Here is a 21,100-nt window from a genome sequence, read left to right as displayed (position 1 = left end):
TCGAGTGAGGCTGTGCAACCTGATGTAGCTGTGGAATCCCTGTTCATTGTAGGAGAGTAGGACTAAGTGGCTCCCAGAGGCCCTTCCAACTCCAAGGACTCTATGCTTCAATGAAATTCACAGACAACTGAGAAGTCCTGTATCTGCAATAAAATAAGTCCGTGCATTTGTACAGGCTGGTGGCTAATCCTATGGGAACAATTCTTCTGGAAAGGACATGAAAGTTTATCAAACAGTAAGCTCAGTTTTGTCAGTAGACAGACATAAAATGTAGAGTTGCACTAAACTTGTACTGTTTGATTAGCATCTATCTGATAACAGCAGCCTCAAAACTGGGCACAGTATTTTAGAGGCAGTCTAATGAGTGGAAAGTAAAAGGTGATCCATTCTATCTCACATAATTCTGCTGATCCAGACCAAAATACTGAGAAACTTATCTTCTGCCAAGCAACTCAACTGGCTCATGCTGAGCCTGCTGCTTGCTTAGGCAGCAACTACACTACACACAAACAGCAGTGGTACAGTAGAAGCTTAAAAAGCAGGATAACATAAATATAAGCCAAACTGCATCTTGTTCAACTCAGTCCAACTGTGGTTGGCTGTGTTTCTGCACATCATTTAAGTGGCTGTAGGAACAGTTATCAGCGGCCTTTGAAGCTCTCAGTGCCAATGACTTATATTTCAATAGTCCCACCTGACATTCACCAGAAAATGTGTAAGAAAAGTATTAAGGCACGTTACCATCTGCTATACAAAATAGTGCATATATGTGGTGAATCATATTTAACACACACTAGAGTCGTTTCTATTCCTGGGAAGGTTTCTCTGTGGCTTCTAAACAGTGTCATAAAGACACAGTAGATTATAAGAAACTTAAGAAAATGCATTTATTTGCAAATATCCAACATCCTGCTACTACTCGTAATGGAATTCATGCCTGAGGAACACGAAAAGCTTCACTGTGAAAAAAATGCTCACAGTGATGATCGTATACTGCTGCACATTGCTGCCACAGAACCCTGCACAGGCCAGAACTGGAGTTTTCATTCTGCAGCATTCCTCAGCTACATTTTATCCCTCTGAGCAGAGGGCAGGTTTATGGTTCAGGCTTTGTGTAAAGTATTCCTTGCATAAACTGAATCGAGGAATCTCAATATCAGCTCCTGAAACAATCCAGGTTTTCCAAGAGGCAGGTAGAAGGCTGTGGCCTGTACTTGACTAGAATTAACCTTACCTTTGAGCTAGAAGTCATCCCTCAAAAATCACAGACCTAGTCATGGAGCTGACTTCAAGAACTGCAGATGGTACAATTTCATTATTAACAGTCCCTCTAATTACAACTCTAAGCATCTCTTTGCCTTTATTTCAGGCTCTACCAGGAATGAGCTTACAATGTACATGATCTGCAATGTCTAATAGTTTTCCACTAGCGCCTATCCTGATTATGAAAATCAAGCCTTACTCCCAAGTGTGAATTTAGGGAAATGCACCTCAGATAATCCAAAACACTTCTTTCTTCCTCACAGGATAGCTTCAGTTCAGAATTTTAATTTTCTATCTATACATTAAAAGGTTGGAATAAGAAACCCTAACCTTTAGGGCGTGGAACAAAGCTGATAACAGAGCAATCTTCGATTTATTTTGGCAGAGTAAATAGGAAAAAAAAAAACAAGTAGTTGAGTTTTTCCTGCTACATAAGGACTTTTAAGCACTACACCAAAACGTACTTCCTCACGTCATCATGTACCTATATGAACAAAGGCTGTAGTCATTAATAAATCATGTCACTCTGCTCAACTCATGACAGATGATTAAAATAACTTTGCCTTCTGATATTTAAGACGCTAGATTATTTAAATATCAATCCTAAGAGTATTCAAACAAAACAGAACTTGTTTACAGATAATTATAATAAAAAAGATATTTCACAAGCTACATGTAAATCAAAGTTACATATCTACACTTTTTTTTTTGTCTGTTTGCCTCTTCCTTTATGTCAGTGAGACATCAGCAGAAAGAAGGGATAGACACAAAACATCCTGTTTGGATGTATTTTTATATAGCACTCTCAAATTTTAAAACTTTTCTTGGGGCAACAACACTGATTATATTTTATATATCTATCAGTGTATGTTCTGAAACAGCTGCAGCAAGCTTGGTCATTTAAATAGTAAAAACTTGGCTTTACAACAGAGAAACTCCTATTGCCAGCAAAAATTATTCTGACAAATTATCTTTGTTTACAAAGCCTTCAAAAAAGGTCAATTTCCATTAACAGATGAGGACCTCTGTGTAAAGTTGCAGGAAAAGCCATACAATGAAAACACGCAGCTGCTGGCAATGATCAGCATTAGCGGAAAAAAAATTACACACATATTTAAAAGTCAAAATTAATTATTCAACAAGTTTGAAAAACATATTGCTTTTTTTTTTTCTTAAAAGCAGAAAAATAGCACTTATTTTAGAAGTCTTACAGCAGAACTTCTTTTAAAGAAGTCTCAGTACAGGCACTTCTGAGATAAGACTTTAAATGCTTCACTGTTTTTCTTTCACTTGCTGCTTAAAGGAGAAGTGCTCCAACCTGTGGAAAGGTTCTGTACTTACACTGTGTACCAACCAAACTAATGTCAACCAAACTGACAGTCACTTGCTCAATTTATTTCACTTTATGCTACTGGCATTAGTTCCCCATACTTCCTGTGGATTAAAAAGGAAGTGTTCAGCCCACAGTCCTTCCCTGAGAGTCAGACAATTTCTATCATTAATAAGAATGGCAAGAACATATCAAAGTTTCATATATAATGTGCATTCACCAGCTTAAGGAATGAGTTACTCTCATGTTACAAGGAGAAACATTTGATAAAGTCACAACTGAAAGTTAGTTCACAATTTTTAGAGAGATTTAACTTATTTCTCTGTCTGCTCCATAAACTTGTATTGAATACTTCAAAACATCCACATCTTCTGCGTTCTACACTTATTACAGCCTTCTCTTTGCTTAGCAAAGTTTGCTCTACACAGATAGAGCTGCAACCAGAATTTCAGACATTACACTTCAATTTAAATGGTCTCAAAATCATCTACAAATTAAGTCTTTAAGTCAAATTAACTTGCATGTCAGTACCTCAGCTGACACTCACTGCTTTCAACAACTACAAGACTTCACAATTTCTCTGACGCTACCTGCAACAAGTCCTACAGGCATCCATATTTGATATGCTATTAAAATTGTTTATTAAGAAGGTGAAACACAGGATGTTTGTAGATTAAATTTATGCAAATGTGTGATACTCTATCTGGAATTAAACATCTAATCAAGGATCATGAGAAACACGGGTTTCAAGCACAGGAGATGATGAAATATCACAATGATGAATGCAGGTGCATCCATCTACTCTTGCACTGTTTCCGGTCTTTTCATGACTTTTTTGAGGCTTGCACTGCAAATCTGTCAAAAAATAACTCTTCTCCTCTCTAATTCAAAACAGCCTTAAGCTAGCAAGCAGAGCAAGAAAAGAATTATTTTGAAAAGCAAACACAAAGCAAGCACTCTGAAACATAATCAAGAAAAGCTGAAGAACAAAACACATTTCTATGAAGTATTGAATAGCAAACCAGAAAGGATGATGAAATGGAGCAGTAAAAAGTCCACTTATAAGAAACAGGCAAGGGCATATACTCCACAAAACTTTCAGAAAGAAGAAATCTTACTTTCTCCAACAGAAGCAATTAGACGAATTGCTAAAGCAACCGAGCAAACAGGCAAGCAAGAGTTAATTCTACAAAAATGGGAAATCTATTCTAAGAGCTTGGAAAGTTTAAGTCAAACTTAGGACAAATCTGGCAGATCATTAAGAAATGTTCAAAAAGTAAGGACCAGGATTCCATCACATCTGTTCAAATGCTTCAGGGAGGTAGCAATAATACTTCTCGCTGATCAACTTCAGAATCCACTGACCAACCCCAGTGAATAACTGTTCTCTTCCAAGAGCAGTTTGTTACCAACTATATCCTTTGAAAGAGCTCTTTCAGACAAATGACATCCAAGATTTATGCTCCTTTACAGAAATCTGCAGTTCTACTCAAATACTCAGTATAGTCAAGAGAAATTAAGGACTGAACATACATGGCAGCAGAAGCTACATTGTACCTCTTGAGCCATATACAAGGCCTGTAAGCTGTTTAAAGCATAGAATCCTTAGAGTTGGAAGGGACCTATGAAGGCCACCTAATCCATCTCCCCTACAATGAACAGGGACACCATGGCTAGATCAGATTGCCCATGGCCTGATTCAGCCTCACCTTTAAAGTCTCCAGGGACAGAGCATCCACCACATTTCTGGGCAACCTGTTCCAGAGCCTTACCACTCTCAATGTCAAAGACTTAGGAAAATCTAACCTAAATTTCCCCTCCTTAAGGTTGAAGCCATATCCCCTTTACCTATCACCGCAGATCCTGCTTAGGAGTCCGTCTGCTCCTTTCCTGTAGCTCCCCTTTAGAAATTGAAAAACCACTATCAGGTCACCTCACAGCCTTCTTTTCTCCAGGCTGAACAGCCCAGCTCTCTCAGCTATCCTCATAGGAGAGGCATTCCATTCCATGGATCCTTTTTTGAGGCCTTCCTCTCATTGGAGAAAGTCATATCTCAATAATAAACCTCTCAATGTAGATAGGTAGAAAATTCAAATCTACACTAGAGTAAATGGGATTTAATTAGCATTATTTTAACTTACATTTCTAACAGAAACTCTTAGTACTAAAATGCATGCTTTGGTTTGCTTACTGATCTCGCATGTTATCTCAGTTCTTTCTTACTGATTTTAGTGCATCATTCTCAAGTTACTGTTACCAATGTTAATAAGTTCTTGTCCTGTGATGTTACACAGGCGTTATATTAACTGAGGCATTTTTAGGTTACTATCTCTATAACACAAAATATAAATAAATTGCATTTCCTAATTTTATATTCCATTCCAGAACAGTTTCTCTGAAATTCTCAGTAATAGCTAAGAGCTATGGAAGCTTTCCACATAACCTCAAATCCCATGCATTCTGCTTTATGAGTTTTACAACCATGACACACCCTAGCTAATTTGGAGATGGAACTGCTTCACTACAAATCAAATCAAACAGGACAACACAGATCACAGCAATAGCTTTGACAGCAGAAGTATTTACAAAAACACTTGTACTTTGCAGTAGGTGCAAGCAGCAGACAGAATAAACATGCAGACAAAATACTGAATGCATTCGTTTCATTGAGACCTCTAACATCACTAACAATTTATGCTAGCAATGTATACAGTCACTAGAACATATGTACATCAATTAGTAGAAGAGATAAAACAGCATGTGATGATTTCAGAAAATAATTAACAATGGGACAACTGAAGGATTTTTAAACCCTTTACAGCAAAACAACCAATCTACAAAGAAAAGTCTGGCAACTTCCACCACCTTCAGGTGACCATTCTGAAGGTTTAAGGTCTCTCTGACACACAAGCACACCTTCAAGTTGCTTTCCTCAATTTTCTTTCTGCCACTCCATCTGCCACCATTTTCTTTAGTAGAACTGTGCCTTAGACAATAACAATAAAACATGAAGAAATGAAGAGCAGCTGCTTCCTTTCAAAACTCTCAAAGAAAAACTTTCATCTCGGAGATTCAGAGGACAAGAATGAATGTAATCATGTTTTACACTGCAGTGTCAAAGTTATTACCTTACTAACCTTGTATGTGCATATTAGAAAAACCATCCATTTATGTTACAGGGAATTACTTAACACTGGGAACACAATACCTGAAATGAATTTCAAGTGGCAAGACCATCATTAATCATACTTTCTCAACATTAATGCCACAGAATAAAGCCTCCTGCTTCACTGCTTGGAAGCACAAGTGTTTTAGGAAGAAAATGTTTAACAGATGGTGCTATGCATGCCATACCTAAATAAAGTTTCTTTGCGTATACAGCACATACAAACCAAAAGACCATACTTGACAAATACTAAGCTTTAAAAGAAGACTTTAAAAGAAGAATCATTACAAATATTAGTAAAAATGAAAGCAACTTCATCAGTATTTGTAACAATTTCAATACACAGATTCACCAAGGTTGGAAAAGAGCTCCAAGATCATCCAGTGCAACCATCCACCCATCACCAATAGTTCCCTCAACATAATGTCTAAATGTTCCTTGAACACCTCCAGGGTCAGTGACTCGACCATCTTTCTGGGCAGCCCATTCCACAGCACCTGACCACTCTTCTGGAGAAGCAGTATTTCCTAGCGTCCATCCCCTGGTGCAACAACTAAGATTAATCCCAAGAAGGGAAAAAAATAACATAAAAAACACATCAACACTAGAAAAAGCCAGTGAGCTCTTTCGTGCTAAATCCTCAAAATCTAGTAAAGATTTGTAGACTTCTGAACAAATTAACAAGGTCACAGCCCAAAGTTAAGAAGAAACATATGCTATTAAAATTGTATATATCAGAACTCGAATCTCAATTTCTTAGAGAAGTATTTTATTTTTTAGTTAATAATTTCATTTGCTTAGAGTTAAATCCTACATCACGCTCTCACATATTTTCACAAAATAGTTTCACAAAAGCAGTTTAATTGCCCTGGATTTATAATACAAAGACCAACCAAGCTATAACTTCAACTGATAACCAGTTGTGGATAGGGGAATCGTGGCTGTGTTTAGATATGACAGCCCTACTGAAAGACTGCTATCAGCTTGTCATGTACAACCATCATTAACAAAAACAACAGCAAGTCTTTGTAAACTAAACTCTTTCAACTCACAGTGAAGGAACTCGTGTAAAATGGGACTGTTTACATTCACAAACATTCGTTTACAGATTAACAAGTTAATGTTTAACAAGTACTAAAACTTAAAACATTCTTTGAACTATAACTCTGTAAAACATTAAGATAAAGAAAAGATGTGTGTAATCCTAGAATCCATAGGATGGGTTGAGTTGGAAGGGACTTTCAAAATCATTTAGCTCCTAGGTTCTGCCACAGGCAGGGAGACCTCCCACTAGATCAGGCTGCTCAGAGCCTCATCCAGAACACCTCCAGGGAGGGGGTATCCACAGCCTCTCCAGGCAGCCTGTGCCACTGTCTCACCACCATTCTAGTGAAGAATTTCTTTACATACAACTACCCTCTTCTGGTTTAAAGCCTCACCTCACTAAGGAATGTGAAGCTCTGCTGCCAGCACCTCGCTAAGCACATACAATAGACAGGTTCAGTCACGACTACTAGTGTTCTTTTAATAACCAAAAATAGCATTTTACATGCTCAACCTAAAACCACAGTCTATAAAAAGGATTTTCTGTTCAACCACACAGGGAGACAGTCTATATCTGACACTAAGAACTAAGTAGTACTATAAGAAAAGCAGTTCAAAAAATCTTAAATGCATCTTCAAAGATTATGTCATTTCTGGGGATGAGACACACAGCATGAAAGCTCTCACTAAATGCTGCAACACTTTCACCACATGGGAGACATTGGCCACCTCTACAACCACTTCAGCTAACTACATGAGGCTCAAAATGCAGAGGCCAAAGGCTGTTCAGAGTAAACCCAAGTCCAAACAATTTATGCAATTTGAAGTAATAAAAGTTTGCTTTAAGTTATTAAAAAAAAGTAGAGGTAATTTAAAATGTACAACAGAAAATGTTTATGCTTTCTACTGTTTAATCATTATTAGATGACCAATGAATAGGTCAGAGAAAACAGAAAGAAGGTCCTTACAGTAATGATTTATCTCAAATAATGAAATTCAGTTGCATGTGCAACTATCATGAGGCTTCAAGGGCATTAACTTCCCCTACTATTGAGCCTCAAAGAACAAACACATAACTGAAACATTAAACTTCTTTTTAAAAAGGATGAAACACACATGACTGCTTCAAGGGACTGACTAGTAAGTAACTGAAGCATAACTGTGACCAAAATTAATCTGCTCCAAGTATCAATATGAAGCCTATTTAGAAGTATGTATTATGAATTATTTACCATTCTCTTGGTACCAACACCATTCTATCCTTCAATTCAATCACATTATATTCTTCCTTTAGAAACCTGGCTAGAACCATTCCATAGCATGCATGAAGGCAGTGGTCAGAGCCATCAATATAGTAGGCAATATGATAAGGCAAGGCAACACTACCAAACTCAATGTTTTGGTGACCTAAAAACAATACCTTCAGCACGAGCATGCCTCAGAGTATAACAGCTTAAGAGCACCTAAAGGTGAGGGCTGCCCTTCATTATTTAATAATTGCTGTATATGAGTAAGTCCTTCTAAAAATGCGTACATGCACCCAAGAACCTTCCAGAAGGAAAACATACATCACAGCACATACAACCAGTAACATCACTCAACTGTTAGAAAACAACTCACTGAAGAACTGAACCACTAAAGACAACTATAAACACAGAAAGATTCCTCAAAACTACATGCCTGAAAGACCATCTTTTGACTATATTCAGAGTATTTTGTCATTTAGAAGCTTGTAACAGACCATAAAAGCCAAAACTGTTCGCCAGAGGCAAACTGCTTCACAGGAGATAAAAGTATTTACCCTAATTTTATGATGCTAACCAAAGAAGACAAAACCATCTTCAGAAATATCATTTAAAACCAACTTGCATTATCACAATATTATGGCCTTTAACCATCAAATTCTAATAAAACAAAGATTGTGCATTTATGGGCTGACTTGCAAACCCTATGAAGATTCCAATGTCATAAACCTAGCAATTCTTACAACAATCACTGGGTTATTACTAATTCACAAACAGTACTAACCATAGGCATCCTATAATACTTCAAGCATTCATGCAGTGAAGACTTCTTTTTCCCTGACACCCTCTGAATTAAGTATTGCTTCTCCTTATTTTAGTTCTCATTAACAGAAAAGGGGTGCAGTCCTGCACAGTGCATGACTTCTTTTAAAAAATTTGTGAAACTTCATTGAAAACAGATATAAAAACAGTCATGATACTCTTTAGGCAAGTGGTTTTAAATGCCCTACTAGGAAATTATTTACAGTGAACACTGTATGAAACATAAGTGCCAATTAAAATTAAGAAACTCTCGGCTTATCAATGTAAAAATCAAAGTAGCTTCTCTTCAAGAGTGTCACTGAATAACACCACAGATGTAATAAGAATGAAGCTTTACCACCTACCGCCAGTGCTTTAGATAAGCTTTTTCTATAGTTATTCAAAACAAGAGCATCAATGTCCTTAAGCGGCACAAACGCAAAGCCATCTTTAATGAACACTCTTCTTGCTCTAAATAGATCGACAGCATCTGACAGTCCAACCTGGGAAAGGAATAAATAAATAAATAGAAAAGTCAAACCATGGAACAGCAAAACAGTGCAGTAACAATTATTACAACCCTAAGATTCCAATGGACCAGTAAGGCTTTAAATTATCCTGTGCCTTTTAATAAAGCTCCAGGCAAAACACAAAGATTTGGAAAGCAAATGCCTACTTACTTCCAATCTCTAATTCTAAGTAGAAGTAATTAAACTAGACAAAATGAGATACCTTAAAATTTCTTTAACTAGCCTGACCACATAGCTTCTCTTCACTAACTGATTCGACACTTGAAATTAAACTCTTGTAAACCCTCAGTTTCAAATATCTCAACGTTTTATTCCTGCAAGCTACATACAAAAGTTCTTGGAAACAAAGATGACTGGAATCCATCCATCAGTAGGCTACACTAGATATGTCTGTCTTCTCTTCCTGCTTGCTACCAAAAAAAGTACTTCACACTAACACAACCAAACTAAATCTAGTTTTAGATATTCGAGAACACCTCCATCCTGACAGTCTGTCAGCCAGTAAAGCCAAGTGATCTGGGAGATGCTAAAACTTGAAGACCTTCTTCATGGCAAGACAAGAGATGACAAAACTTATTAATGGCAGATGAAGCTCCCTTCATTCTCCCAATCCATCCTCCTATCCTCCTACTTATATAAAAAAGACAAATACTCAGTAATCCCAGTATTATAATAATAAAACCTTGAAATACTTTTTAAAGAGACAGAACCCAAATTTGTAGCACTTTAATAATTCCAACTTACCTTATAGAACATTTGTTCTTTTATTTTAGTCATACTGAGGCCAGGAGTTGATGTATACAGCTCATTTGCCAACTCATTTTTCAGGTCTTCACTAATCTAAAATAAAGAGCTTGTTTAAAAACCTCCAAAATGTTTATGAGAAAAAGAATGATTACATATTCAACAAACAATATGTAATAATTAGCCATTTGATTCATCCTTTCATAATGCTGCCAGCAAGATGGAAGAATGTAACTTAGGAGACACAGGAAATACACCACAGCATTTTATGTCTGCAGATGAGAGTCCAATAATCAGGAAAATGGAGACTTCAAGTAAATTATTTTGGACAGCTACTGAGTTAGAGAAAAATAACTGAACAAGTTGATGGAAACAACACAGGAAAACTCATTAATTAGCTAATTTTTGTTGTTGTTTTGTTAGCAAACGAGCCTTTAAGAATTATCAAAAATTAGAAAAATCAAGACATGAAAAAAATGGAAGATAAGGAGGAAGAAAGGAAGCAAGGATTTGGAAAAAGCTGCGATACTTCTAATTCTCTTGCTTACTTCAGTTTATTCAGATTTTGATCACTGAATTATCATAGAAACATAGAGATGTATAAATTCAGATGGAAGGATCAATTATTTAGTACGTAGAGCTTGGTTAGATAAACACTAGTAGTGGGGCAGCCCAGAAAACTTCTAATAAACTTGACACCTGAACACTCAGATGGTCTCATTTTTTTCAGATGGATTAATTGAAAGAATGTTTTTATTCATTAGCTCATTTTTATAGCAGCGTTTTTGCAATTTTTACTTCCGAGTACATAATTTTGTCAAAGCAGGAAAAGATCATATAATCAAAGCAGAGTGTATAGCATCCATTACAGAAGAAGTCAAGCTGAGGTAGGACCTTTACAGTCTAAATTAACTGAAATGATGAATAGCACAAAGCTAATTTAGTAAGAAATTAGTAATTTAGTAAGAAATTTAGTTTCTTACTAAATAGAATTTAGTAAGAAACAGTCCTCTCTCCCACTAGAGGGAGCATAAGTAACTTAAACATACTGTTCACATTTCAGTTTACCTTTAATTAGCTTTATTGGTTAAAACTGACTTGTGAAGTTACCTTATAATGTTCCATTTAGATTTCTGCAGATAATCAGCATCTGTTGCTAATCGAACAGATGATTACTAAATTAAAACTTTTAATTAGAATTTTTCATAATTTACATAAACTGTTGTTCATTATGTTTATGAAGGTGAAAAGGGACATCCCCAGTAGCTACCTGTTATTCAGTCACATTCATTCCTTATTTAATTCCTCAACTTTACAGTACAACACCATATGTGCAAATAAATACAAACACAACTAGAATTACTGCAGCAAAAAGCTTATTTTTTGTGATGGAGAAAACTAAGCCATAGTTATACTTCAAGGATCTATTGAGGAAAGGTAAGTAAAGAGCTCATCCCATCCACCCTTGAAGTAGATAAAATAATTGTACAATCTCCCCTCCTTCCATTCAATAATTCCACTTCTTAGATTTATGAGATGTGCCCATATTTTCCTATGAATCAAGCTTTATTAAAAATCTCTAAGAAAACTACTTCAATCAGCTTTAAATCTAAACATTTTAATGAAAAAATTTAATACAGTTTACTCCAAAAAAAAAACTTGTTTTGCTTTGAAGTCAACCCAAACATTTTAAGGTCAGCCAAGAGCAAGGCCTAAAGCCTCCTTGAACATAGTTGTTCTGTTGTTTTTTGTGTTTTTTTTTTTTCTTTTACCCTGATGCAAGTTTCCATACAATAAATTTAGCTCTAGACAGTTACTGCTTTTTAAAAGTCTTGTCATCCTGTTTAGGAAATGAAATGTTATTAGAAGCTTCTAACATACAAAGTTGTAAAGTTCTTCTGTTTGGCCTTATGGCTTATACACTTGGCACCAAAGTGAGTAATTACAGCCATGACCTTTCCATGAACAGACACAATATTGGGGATCTTTTTTCATGTGTGGCTCTTTTTCAGGACACAAACTAGTCCCATTCTCATTAATCCAAATCTGACTTCAGGATTCCCCATACCTTCCAGAAAGGCAGTCATAAAGCACTTTTTCAAAAGCTGCACAACAAATAATTTTACAACTACCCCATCACTGAGATAAATGCTTACTAAAAAAAAAAGTCCTCTGATCATAGAAATGGAAATAAAACTTAAATTTCTAGCACTTAAGGCTGCTAAAATAAAAGGTATTTTAACTGCAACATCAAAGAAATGCTACTGGGAAAAAAATTAACTCCAGTAATGCATTCTGCCCATTCCTTTTATTTTGCAGTTCTTACTCTTTTCTCCCAAATGCTAATAGATGCATTACAGAGCATTAGCTCCCCCAGCTGACTACTTCCATCTGCTGCTCATGCTTCATTAGTATGATACAAAACATTATATTAATGTTTTTTATTGCTGGTATAAAGCATGTTTTAAGATAGTTAATTTTCCAACAACTGGCAGTTACCCAAAAAGATGACATCTCACTTGGAAGTCATAATATTTTCTTAAATTTCAAGCACCTTCTCAAAGGTAAAGAAATTCTAAGATAATTTAAATAGGATCTTTTATGCTCTGTGGAAAGGTAACAGCACCAGAGAAAAATGTACTTGAAGAAATACACTGCACTTTGAAGTTTATCTTTCTGCAACTTGCAGAAGAAATAATAAAGAAAGAAGTGTTACAGGGAAGCCAAACTCAATTATACATCATGTTTATACAGCTGATAAAGACATGATAACTCAGTGTTCATTTCTTGTGGAAGCAACAAGGAACAATGTCTGCTTCAGGAAGTAACAATCCAAAGACACAATGAAAAAAGTGCCACAGGAGAGAACAATCAAAACAATCACTGAAATGTAAAGCTTTATCCCAAATTCATATTTCATTGACATTTTATTCCATTTTCCAGGATATCAAACTTAAGTCCTGGAAAAAAAAATATCAACAAATTAGAGCATGTGAAAGCAAAAAAAATGAACAACACAGCCCACTTGTATACGTCAAAGAACAAACTGTACAGAGTCTGTCTCATGGCCTTTGTGACAGTACGACAGAAGAAAGTTCTCACATTGTACCATAAGCCTTTACAGTCACTCCCATGAGACACTTTCACAGGCAAAGAACTAAGCAGTTCTAAGACAGCAGGACATGCCAAAAAGCAGAGACAAAGCTCACTGATAAAAGTTACAGCCCAAACCAGGACCTGTCCATAACAGCAACTGATGACAAATTGGTCATACAGTATCACCTGACAGAAATAAAATCAGCCACTCCTAAATGAAACAAAGGAAAACATCAGATGCCCACAGCTTGTAGCAAGAAAGAAGGAATGAACTGCAAGATGATTTTTTTAAGTGTCATTTACCTCTAAAGTTGTTTATATACTTCTCCTATGCTGAAAAACTTACTTTAAGACTAACATATTTCCTTCAATGACTATAATATTGAAAATATCAGTGTATTAATGTATTTAAAGATATTTAAAGGGAAATGGCTTTTGCTGTCTGACTGACATAGTTGTCATTAATTTCTAATACGATTTTAATGCCGAAATCTCCCAAACTGACATGAATGAACACCTGTGTTTGCAAATCCTCTTTGATGGGTTCTGAATCCTTGAATATAGTTTACTTCTCCTGAGTGCTGCATAAGGACATTCTGTACTCCCTATGTGACTGACTTTGCACAAAGACTTGCTTTGAGAGCTAAAAATTGCATGCCAAGGGAAAGTTTCTGTCTTTATCTAGTGATAACTTTTGCAACATGTGCAACCTGCAGAAGGAAGCCTGCTTTACAGGAGGGCTGGACTCGATGACCTCTAGAAGTCCCTACCAACTCCTAATATTCTGTGATTGTGTTAACAGCTCAATCCCTTAAAACCTCTTTTCTTTTTTTATTTTTTAAAATGTACACAAGGCATAGAATAGACTCAAAGCACTCTGAAAATGTTGTATTTCTTCAATTTCTTCCCAATAGAACAATTTTGAAGGTGAAACTGTTAGTGAAAGGCATATAAATTACTTTTAAGATAGGATCATCTTCAGAATTGAATCAGTTTTGATTTTAAAGTATCAGAAATCTAAGGAGACATCGCTATCAAAGTTTAAGTGTCTGAACAACACAAATCTGAAATCATTAATTTTCTAATGCAATACCAACAGCAATAAAGCTGTGCAGTTTAAAGCTGTTGGTATTGCATTAGATGGTAAATGAAGGTAATGAACAAATGAAAAAAGTTACCACCAGATACCACAAAGTAGACTTGTCTCTTAGTCAAATAACTAACTAGAAAAGTGCCAATTTTTGAAGGCTCCAGTAGGGTCTCAATCAAAATAATTATCTACAAAAGAGCTTAAAATAAAAGTGATTAAAATATACAAAGTTGCAAGAAGGGAACCATATGAGACCATTTTATACCGTGGTTCAAATATAACAGCTCACCACCATCAAAAAAGTGAGAATGAGGTCCATCACTCCTGCTCACCCACTTCTGCTTTGCATTTACCTTCTTCCTTTCTTGACATTTTACTCAATACCATAAGTATCCCATACTACTTCTTGCATGTGGTGGCACAAAGATGTGGGATAACGTTTCAGAGCACTGTATGTGGAATTATTATATTGTTGAGAACTGAAAGCGTTGCAGTTGTGTGAGCAACTTCAGTCCAGGCATCTTGTACACTTACTCACCAGAAAACAGACTGGCCAAAGCTATTTCCAACAACTGATTATAACACAGTCTGTAAGTAGTTCAAGAAGAACATCTCAAGGATGCGCTCAAATCAAGCTTGCAGTTTTTAGAGAAAGCCCAGGCCTCAGTGGCTCCTCACAAAAATACTTAAGTTAAATGGACTCGGTCCATTAATTGCAGCAGGAACTGTCTAGCAACAGCCCTAAATCATCTCAAAGCCCTCATGTTATGGTCTACACAAGTTTTGGTATTTTCAAGGTTGATAAAGAACTACAATGAGTTTAAGTCAAAAGGGAAAAAAAGCTTTGAAGCTGATTCTAAGAACGCAGCAACTGTGGAATAAGAACCTTTACAGAATTTTGGAAACAAATTATATCCTCCATAGTATGTACTCAAGGGGGCAAATTCAAATTGCTCATTAAATAAAAAGGATAAAATACTGTCTGTATTTAAAACATTTGCATACCACTAGGCATTCATACAGAAAGGAAATGAACAGAAAACCCAGAAATTGTCAACCTTCTCAAGATTAACAAGGTAGAATGCAAACAATTTATGTGTGGGTATAATGTGTATGTAGGGATAAAGCTTATGTAACAGGGTATTAAGACTAATTGTTTTAAAATTATACATGTATTCTTCAACAACTGCATCTAATAGTAACTTTTCCTTTCCTTTTTTAAGCTGAATGACAGCTTCAGTTATGCATCTATACCTCCAGTAAGTTCCAAATGCATACAAACACACAGAATCAAACTGATTTTAACATGCTTAAATGTACAACCATGCATTACAAATACACCTGCACAGTAGAAGGCTGTAATTTTCTCCCATATTGACAATTATGGAGTAAGTTACATTCCTGAAGAATTTCATAAGTTCATTATTTCAGTTTAATGTTTTTAAGAGTTAAGTGAAGTACTCCTTGAATCTTGGTTCTATGATACCACCTATAACCTTTTGTAAATAATGTTTGTTGACTTGCTTTTGTAATTACAGTTTTTCAATTAAGTACTGGTTGATTAAGTAGACTGGGCTTCTCTTTTTGCAACACAGAATTACACCATTTAACCCTCACTTCTGCAACAAGACAGTTCTCCAAGTCCAGGAGTTCCACGTGCTTTGTTGCTGTTGATTTTTCCAAGCCACAAGTGCACATTTTTAACAGATTAGAAAAAGCATCAGACACACCCTGCACAATGCAAATCCAGAAAGTAACACACTTACAGCTTCAAATGATAAATTAACATGATCCAGGAATTTCTGCCTTAAGCTGTCAGTCAGTTCGTGGAAGCGATATCGAAAGAGATCCATTTCTTGTTGAAGAAACCAACGTCTGAGTTCCTCACTGCAGAAAGGTAATAAAAAAACCCACATTCTCTGATTATGCATCCTCCCACTGTAAAGAACATGCCAAACCTTGTGAACACAACTTGAAGTGTAACACAGCTTTGTCATGGAACCCACAAACTAAGAAGCTTGGAAGAGAAAGCAAAGAACCCAAGGAGAGCTTAATTAAGAAAGGATACTATAAAAACTGTGCTCTATGCTTAGCAAAAGCAGCCTAGAATCAGCCTAAGGAAAAAAAGTATGCCAATGAACCTCACTGAAATACACAGGTAGAATAACTAACACTTGACAAAAGTGGAACAGACTTCAACAGTTGCAGGACACCAAGGAAAACAATAAACAAGAACACAAGGACAAGATTTCTACTCAAGATAAAGTTTGGAAATGCAAGTAGCTCTTATTCAATTTACAGTTTGAGATAGAAAGGCTTTGGTAAAGTGTTCTGTAAAGTACAGCCCATTGCAAGGATAGATTTGTTGCCAAAGATAACCAGTAACCTATACAACTTTAAATAGAAGCTGAAGCCTGCATGAATGAACTTCCTCTGGGGTCATCCTGGCCAGCAACAAAATTCTGTGATCAGACAATTTTACTCTTGCCCTTTACATTGAATTTGTTTTCTTAAGCGATAAAGAAATTAACGATGCTATCAAGAATGTGAGATGCCAGGGAGTAGCTGCAGGTAGCTGAAGTACAGAAGTGAGGAACACCTCCCAGCTTTTTGCTGGAAATGCTCAATTTTCTGTTTGAGAATCTACTGATTTAATTTTATATGAAAATATAACTCCTACACATACACACAGAATCCTATTCATCCCACAAGAAGTGTTTGAAAAAAACAGATGTAACTGATGCTCCATTACAGATACAAGTACTTTAGGAAGGCTTGAAAATGCTCCTGAAGCCAGCAGATCAGTTTCCTCAACTAAATGTCAGCTCACATGTTGACTGAAGGGGTTGGTAACTGAAAAGTCAGAGCATGGGACAGAATTCTATCTTGTCAGGCAGCCAAAATCAGAAGAGTGCAGGAAGTAGAGAAAAGGCCTGCATTTATAAGCTTGTGTTTGTATTATGTGACAGAGATACAAACAGTAAGCTTCCTAACACTTTCCTGCTGACTGAAAAAAGATCTTCACTATTCAAGAAGAGGCAAAGATTTTTTCTTCCATGTTAGTAACAAGTAACACGAAGTTCATGCCCTCATGCCTACTGAGGTCCTTGCTAGCTCAGTTGATAAAGTGAAGAGACATGCAACAGAAACAAACGCATGGTCATGGCCAGCATAAAAAGTTATAGCTGTGCTTGCCATGGAAGTGAATGAAGCAAGATAATTCTCTTTCCTGGTCTTGATGGATATAAGTGATGTTAGAGGTACGAATGAAGGATACAGATGAATATGCTCACTCAAGACTGCACAAATCATATCTTAGGAATGTTACAGGGGAGTAAGATTTAAAGCCTTGGATTTCAGAAGGCAGGACTGTCAAAGGTTACGACTGCATTACCAGTTCAAAAAACAAGGTGCAGCTGATCACTTCATGTATTTTTGGCCACATACAAATCAGTACAAAACAAAATGCACATTATAAGAGGTCTGATGGAGAAGAGAAAAAAGCTGAGGGAGAATTGTACCCCTGGGTGGCACTGTTGGACTGCTAGAAACTTAGAAGGTGTAGTAAAACAGGCCTGTCAACACCACTCTCAAGCCACAGGAACTGAAATCAAGCAACTTTGCAGCTATGTTAAGCCTACTTTTCAAAGACTACTTAGTAGCTTTCATCACCTAATGTATTGACTAATGCCAAGTTCATTTTTTCTGACCTAATACAATAAAATCTTGCAGAACTGGGTATTCTCTTTGACTCTGAAAAGTATAATTTGGGGAACACCTGGCTTTAGAGTGTAATACTATTAATACATATAGCCACTTCTTAAGAGAGAACACGCTTCATACTTGCTAGTTTTAATTATAAAGCAGGAATGCAATAGCAAGGAGTCAATATGATGAATAACAAAGCTGCTAACAGACATAAAGCACTGATAGCCTCTCTAACTTCATCCAGAGACTATAACTGAAACAAAATAAAAGCACTACGCAGGACAAACTACATGCTTTAGATTTCACATGACAAAATAAATAAAAATCAATGACTTTACAAGAAATTAATACTCAGTAGAGAAAGAAACTAAAAATATTGTATCTGAGGTTAAGAAATAAGGCTCTCTTTAGATAGCACTGTAAAGCCTGTTCACATAGGTTATTCAGGTCATATGGTCAGTAAGGAACAGCTGAAGTATACATAGCAGTCCATCTAAATTTTCTGTAATTGGGTCAATTACTGACTGACAAAACAGGCTTTCTTTTGATTTCTTTCTTGAAAATAAAGTAAAAGTGCTCCAGGCATAAAATCAACAGTTCCCATTTATAAAACTAAAAAATATAGGCATAATCTGGATATCTTTTATCATCACTGTTGAAATCAGCTTTCCAGAAAGGAAAGCCTCTACTTGAGCCTGCCTTTCTGTTTAGTAGCCATACAGCCAAATACAATCTATAATAATGTGCATATACACACACAAGCACTTAAACTTACTAATAAGACCACAGAGTAATCCAAAAAGTACTTACGACTGACAGTAAGCAAGGCGTAGTATGAAATGAGAAATATGGTCCTTTCTTCTTGCATCATAATCATCCTCAGCCAAAGCCTACAGAAAATTGTGTTATTTCAGAGACATAATCCCACCCAGATTAGAAAACCACAATTCCATTCACCACTGCTGTTTCACATATTAATACTTGCATCTGCAACAACAAACACAAAACTATTAAAGAAGTGAACTGCCCAAAAGAAAGAAACCTGTGTTCTTAAAGACAAATTCTGACAAACTGCCAGAACTTTAGCTTCAGGAACAGTAATTTATGCTGAATTTCTGAGCAGTGTACAGAAAATAGAGCGAGAAGAAATAGTTCCCTGTTTTTATTAATACTTACTCTGTAGGGAAACTTAAGTTTCCGGAGCTCAGTCTGCAGCTTAGTTTTGTACGTATCACCACTTTTTACGTAGCTCACACCAAGGTTTTCAACTACCTTGAGCACTGAGAATAAAAGAAAAAAAAGAATCCATATAGTTACAGGAGAGTTAGTTGTAGTCCATATAGTCACAATGTGCAGGTAACAATAAGATGAGAGGAAATGGCTATAAACTGGAAGAGGGTAGATTTAGTCTAGACATTAGGAAGAAATTCTTTACTGTGAGGGTGGTGAGACACTGGAACATGCTGCCCAGAGAAGTAGCGGGTGCCCCCTCCCAGGAGGCATTCAAGGCCAGGCTGGATGGGGCTGTGAGCAACCTGACCTAGAGGAATGAGTCCCTGCCTATAGCACGGGGTTGGAACTAGATGATCTTAAAGGTCCCTTCCAGTCCAAACCATTCTATGATTCTATGCTAATATACTGAAAAGAAATGTAACTATCATGATGTGGAAAACAGGACTAAACAAAGTCCGCACAAACTGCTGTGAGCAGCACGGGGAGCAAAAGGGTAAGAAGTTAGAAGGACAAAGTATGGCTCAACTCATCCACAGCCCACAGGACTATCATAGGATCATTAAGGTAGAGAACACTGAGATCATTTAGTCCAACACACTGGCTCACCCAGCCCTGAGATCCAGGCAGGGAGCAGAGCGGGAAGACACCCAACCAGTGTGTCAGCCCTGGAGCATCCGGTAGCACTGCAGTGACAGACACCTGCTGACAGACACCTGCACTCTATGGCTCTCTGGAGCTGCAGGAGCATTGCTGCCTGCACGGAGGCACATCCGATCGAGGCACTCTGAAACGCTCTCATTGAAAACAAGGCTATAACCCCAAGCCGCAGGATTCTGATCACTACACGCTGAACTGTGAAATCACTCAGAGCTCCTTCAAAGAGCTACGGCCACACGCTCTCCTTTAACAGGCCTTCACTTCAGCACGAGTGAGCTGCTAACTCATACCAGCAACGGGCAGAGGGGAACCTAGGCCCCGTCCAGAGCACACTCGAGTAGCACACGTAAGCGTGCTCCCGGGCCGAGGGCTGCCACACGCTACTCACGCCTCAGGCGGTCCACGGCGAAGCTCTCGAACTCGGTCAGCGAGATGCTCTCGGTGGGGGGGTCCTGATAGAACTGCAGGCTGTGGGGGTATGGCTCCCGCCTGTCCCCCGCCAGCCTCAGGTGCCGCTGCCGCGCTCTGCTGCTGAACTCCATCTGCCGACAGGGGCGAGGAAAGCGGAAAGCGGGTTAGAGGATGCTGAAGGGTGGCAAGAAATCCCGCCGGTCCCAAGCCAACACTCCGACCCGCTTCCGCGCGCCGGCGGTGCTCCCGCTTCCCGCGCAGCGATCGTCCCGCCTGCTTCCGGCGCGCCTACTTCCGCCCTTCGTTGCCCGCCCCCAGGTGCTCCCGCCCCGCCCTGCTTTTGCCCACAAACAACATGGCGGCTTCGGTTACAGGGCACCGTGTTGTTTGCGTGCTCACCAGCCGCGAAAAGAACTCTATGGTAGTTCTGTGGTAGTTCTTCCAGCGCCTCCAGGGAGGAGGACCCTGCAGTCCCCGAGGCTGCAGTGAGCCACCGCTGAGCTGTGAGACGTGGTGTAGCACTTGGCTTGATCGAGCTTCATAGGGTTCACACATGCTTAAGCCCATCATGGTCCATTTGGATGGCATCCCTTCCCTCTAATGTGTCAGCTGCACCACTCAGCTTCTCAAACGTGCACTCAGTCCCATCCTCCATGTTGCTGCCAAAGGTATTATATAGTGCCAGTCCCAGTACTGAGCCCTGAGGACGCCACTCATCTCTGGTCTCAACCTGGATATTGTGCTACTGATGACAAGTTTTTGAATGTGATCATCCAGCCAATT

At 37.7% G+C, this 21,100-nt stretch overlaps 1 protein-coding gene across 1 annotated transcript in view; it reads right to left on the bottom strand.

The window, feature by feature from the left end:
• The window catches only part of PRIM2 (DNA primase subunit 2), an 85,828-nt gene extending 65,357 nt beyond the window's left edge, over positions 1-20,471 (bottom strand). Inside the window, exons 1-6 of the mRNA XM_065731147.1 lie at positions 20,295-20,471; positions 19,193-19,296; positions 18,827-18,906; positions 16,075-16,195; positions 10,123-10,218; positions 9,214-9,351 (exon numbers count right to left, since the gene is read on the bottom strand). Of these exons, the coding sequence (XP_065587219.1) occupies positions 9,214-9,351; positions 10,123-10,218; positions 16,075-16,195; positions 18,827-18,906; positions 19,193-19,296; positions 20,295-20,448 (693 nt within the window). The 5' untranslated portion in view covers positions 20,449-20,471. The remainder of the gene's footprint in view (positions 1-9,213; positions 9,352-10,122; positions 10,219-16,074; positions 16,196-18,826; positions 18,907-19,192; positions 19,297-20,294) is intronic.
• Positions 20,472-21,100: the final 629 nt, after the last annotated feature.

Source organism: Cyrtonyx montezumae, unplaced genomic scaffold (assembly GCF_038088225.1).
Source record: "Cyrtonyx montezumae isolate F1298 unplaced genomic scaffold, pur_monq_1.0 scaffold_13, whole genome shotgun sequence".
Taxonomy (NCBI): Eukaryota; Metazoa; Chordata; class Aves; order Galliformes; family Odontophoridae; genus Cyrtonyx; species Cyrtonyx montezumae.
Note: the sequence above shows the minus strand (reverse complement) of the source record. Positions and strands in the feature narration are given on the sequence as shown.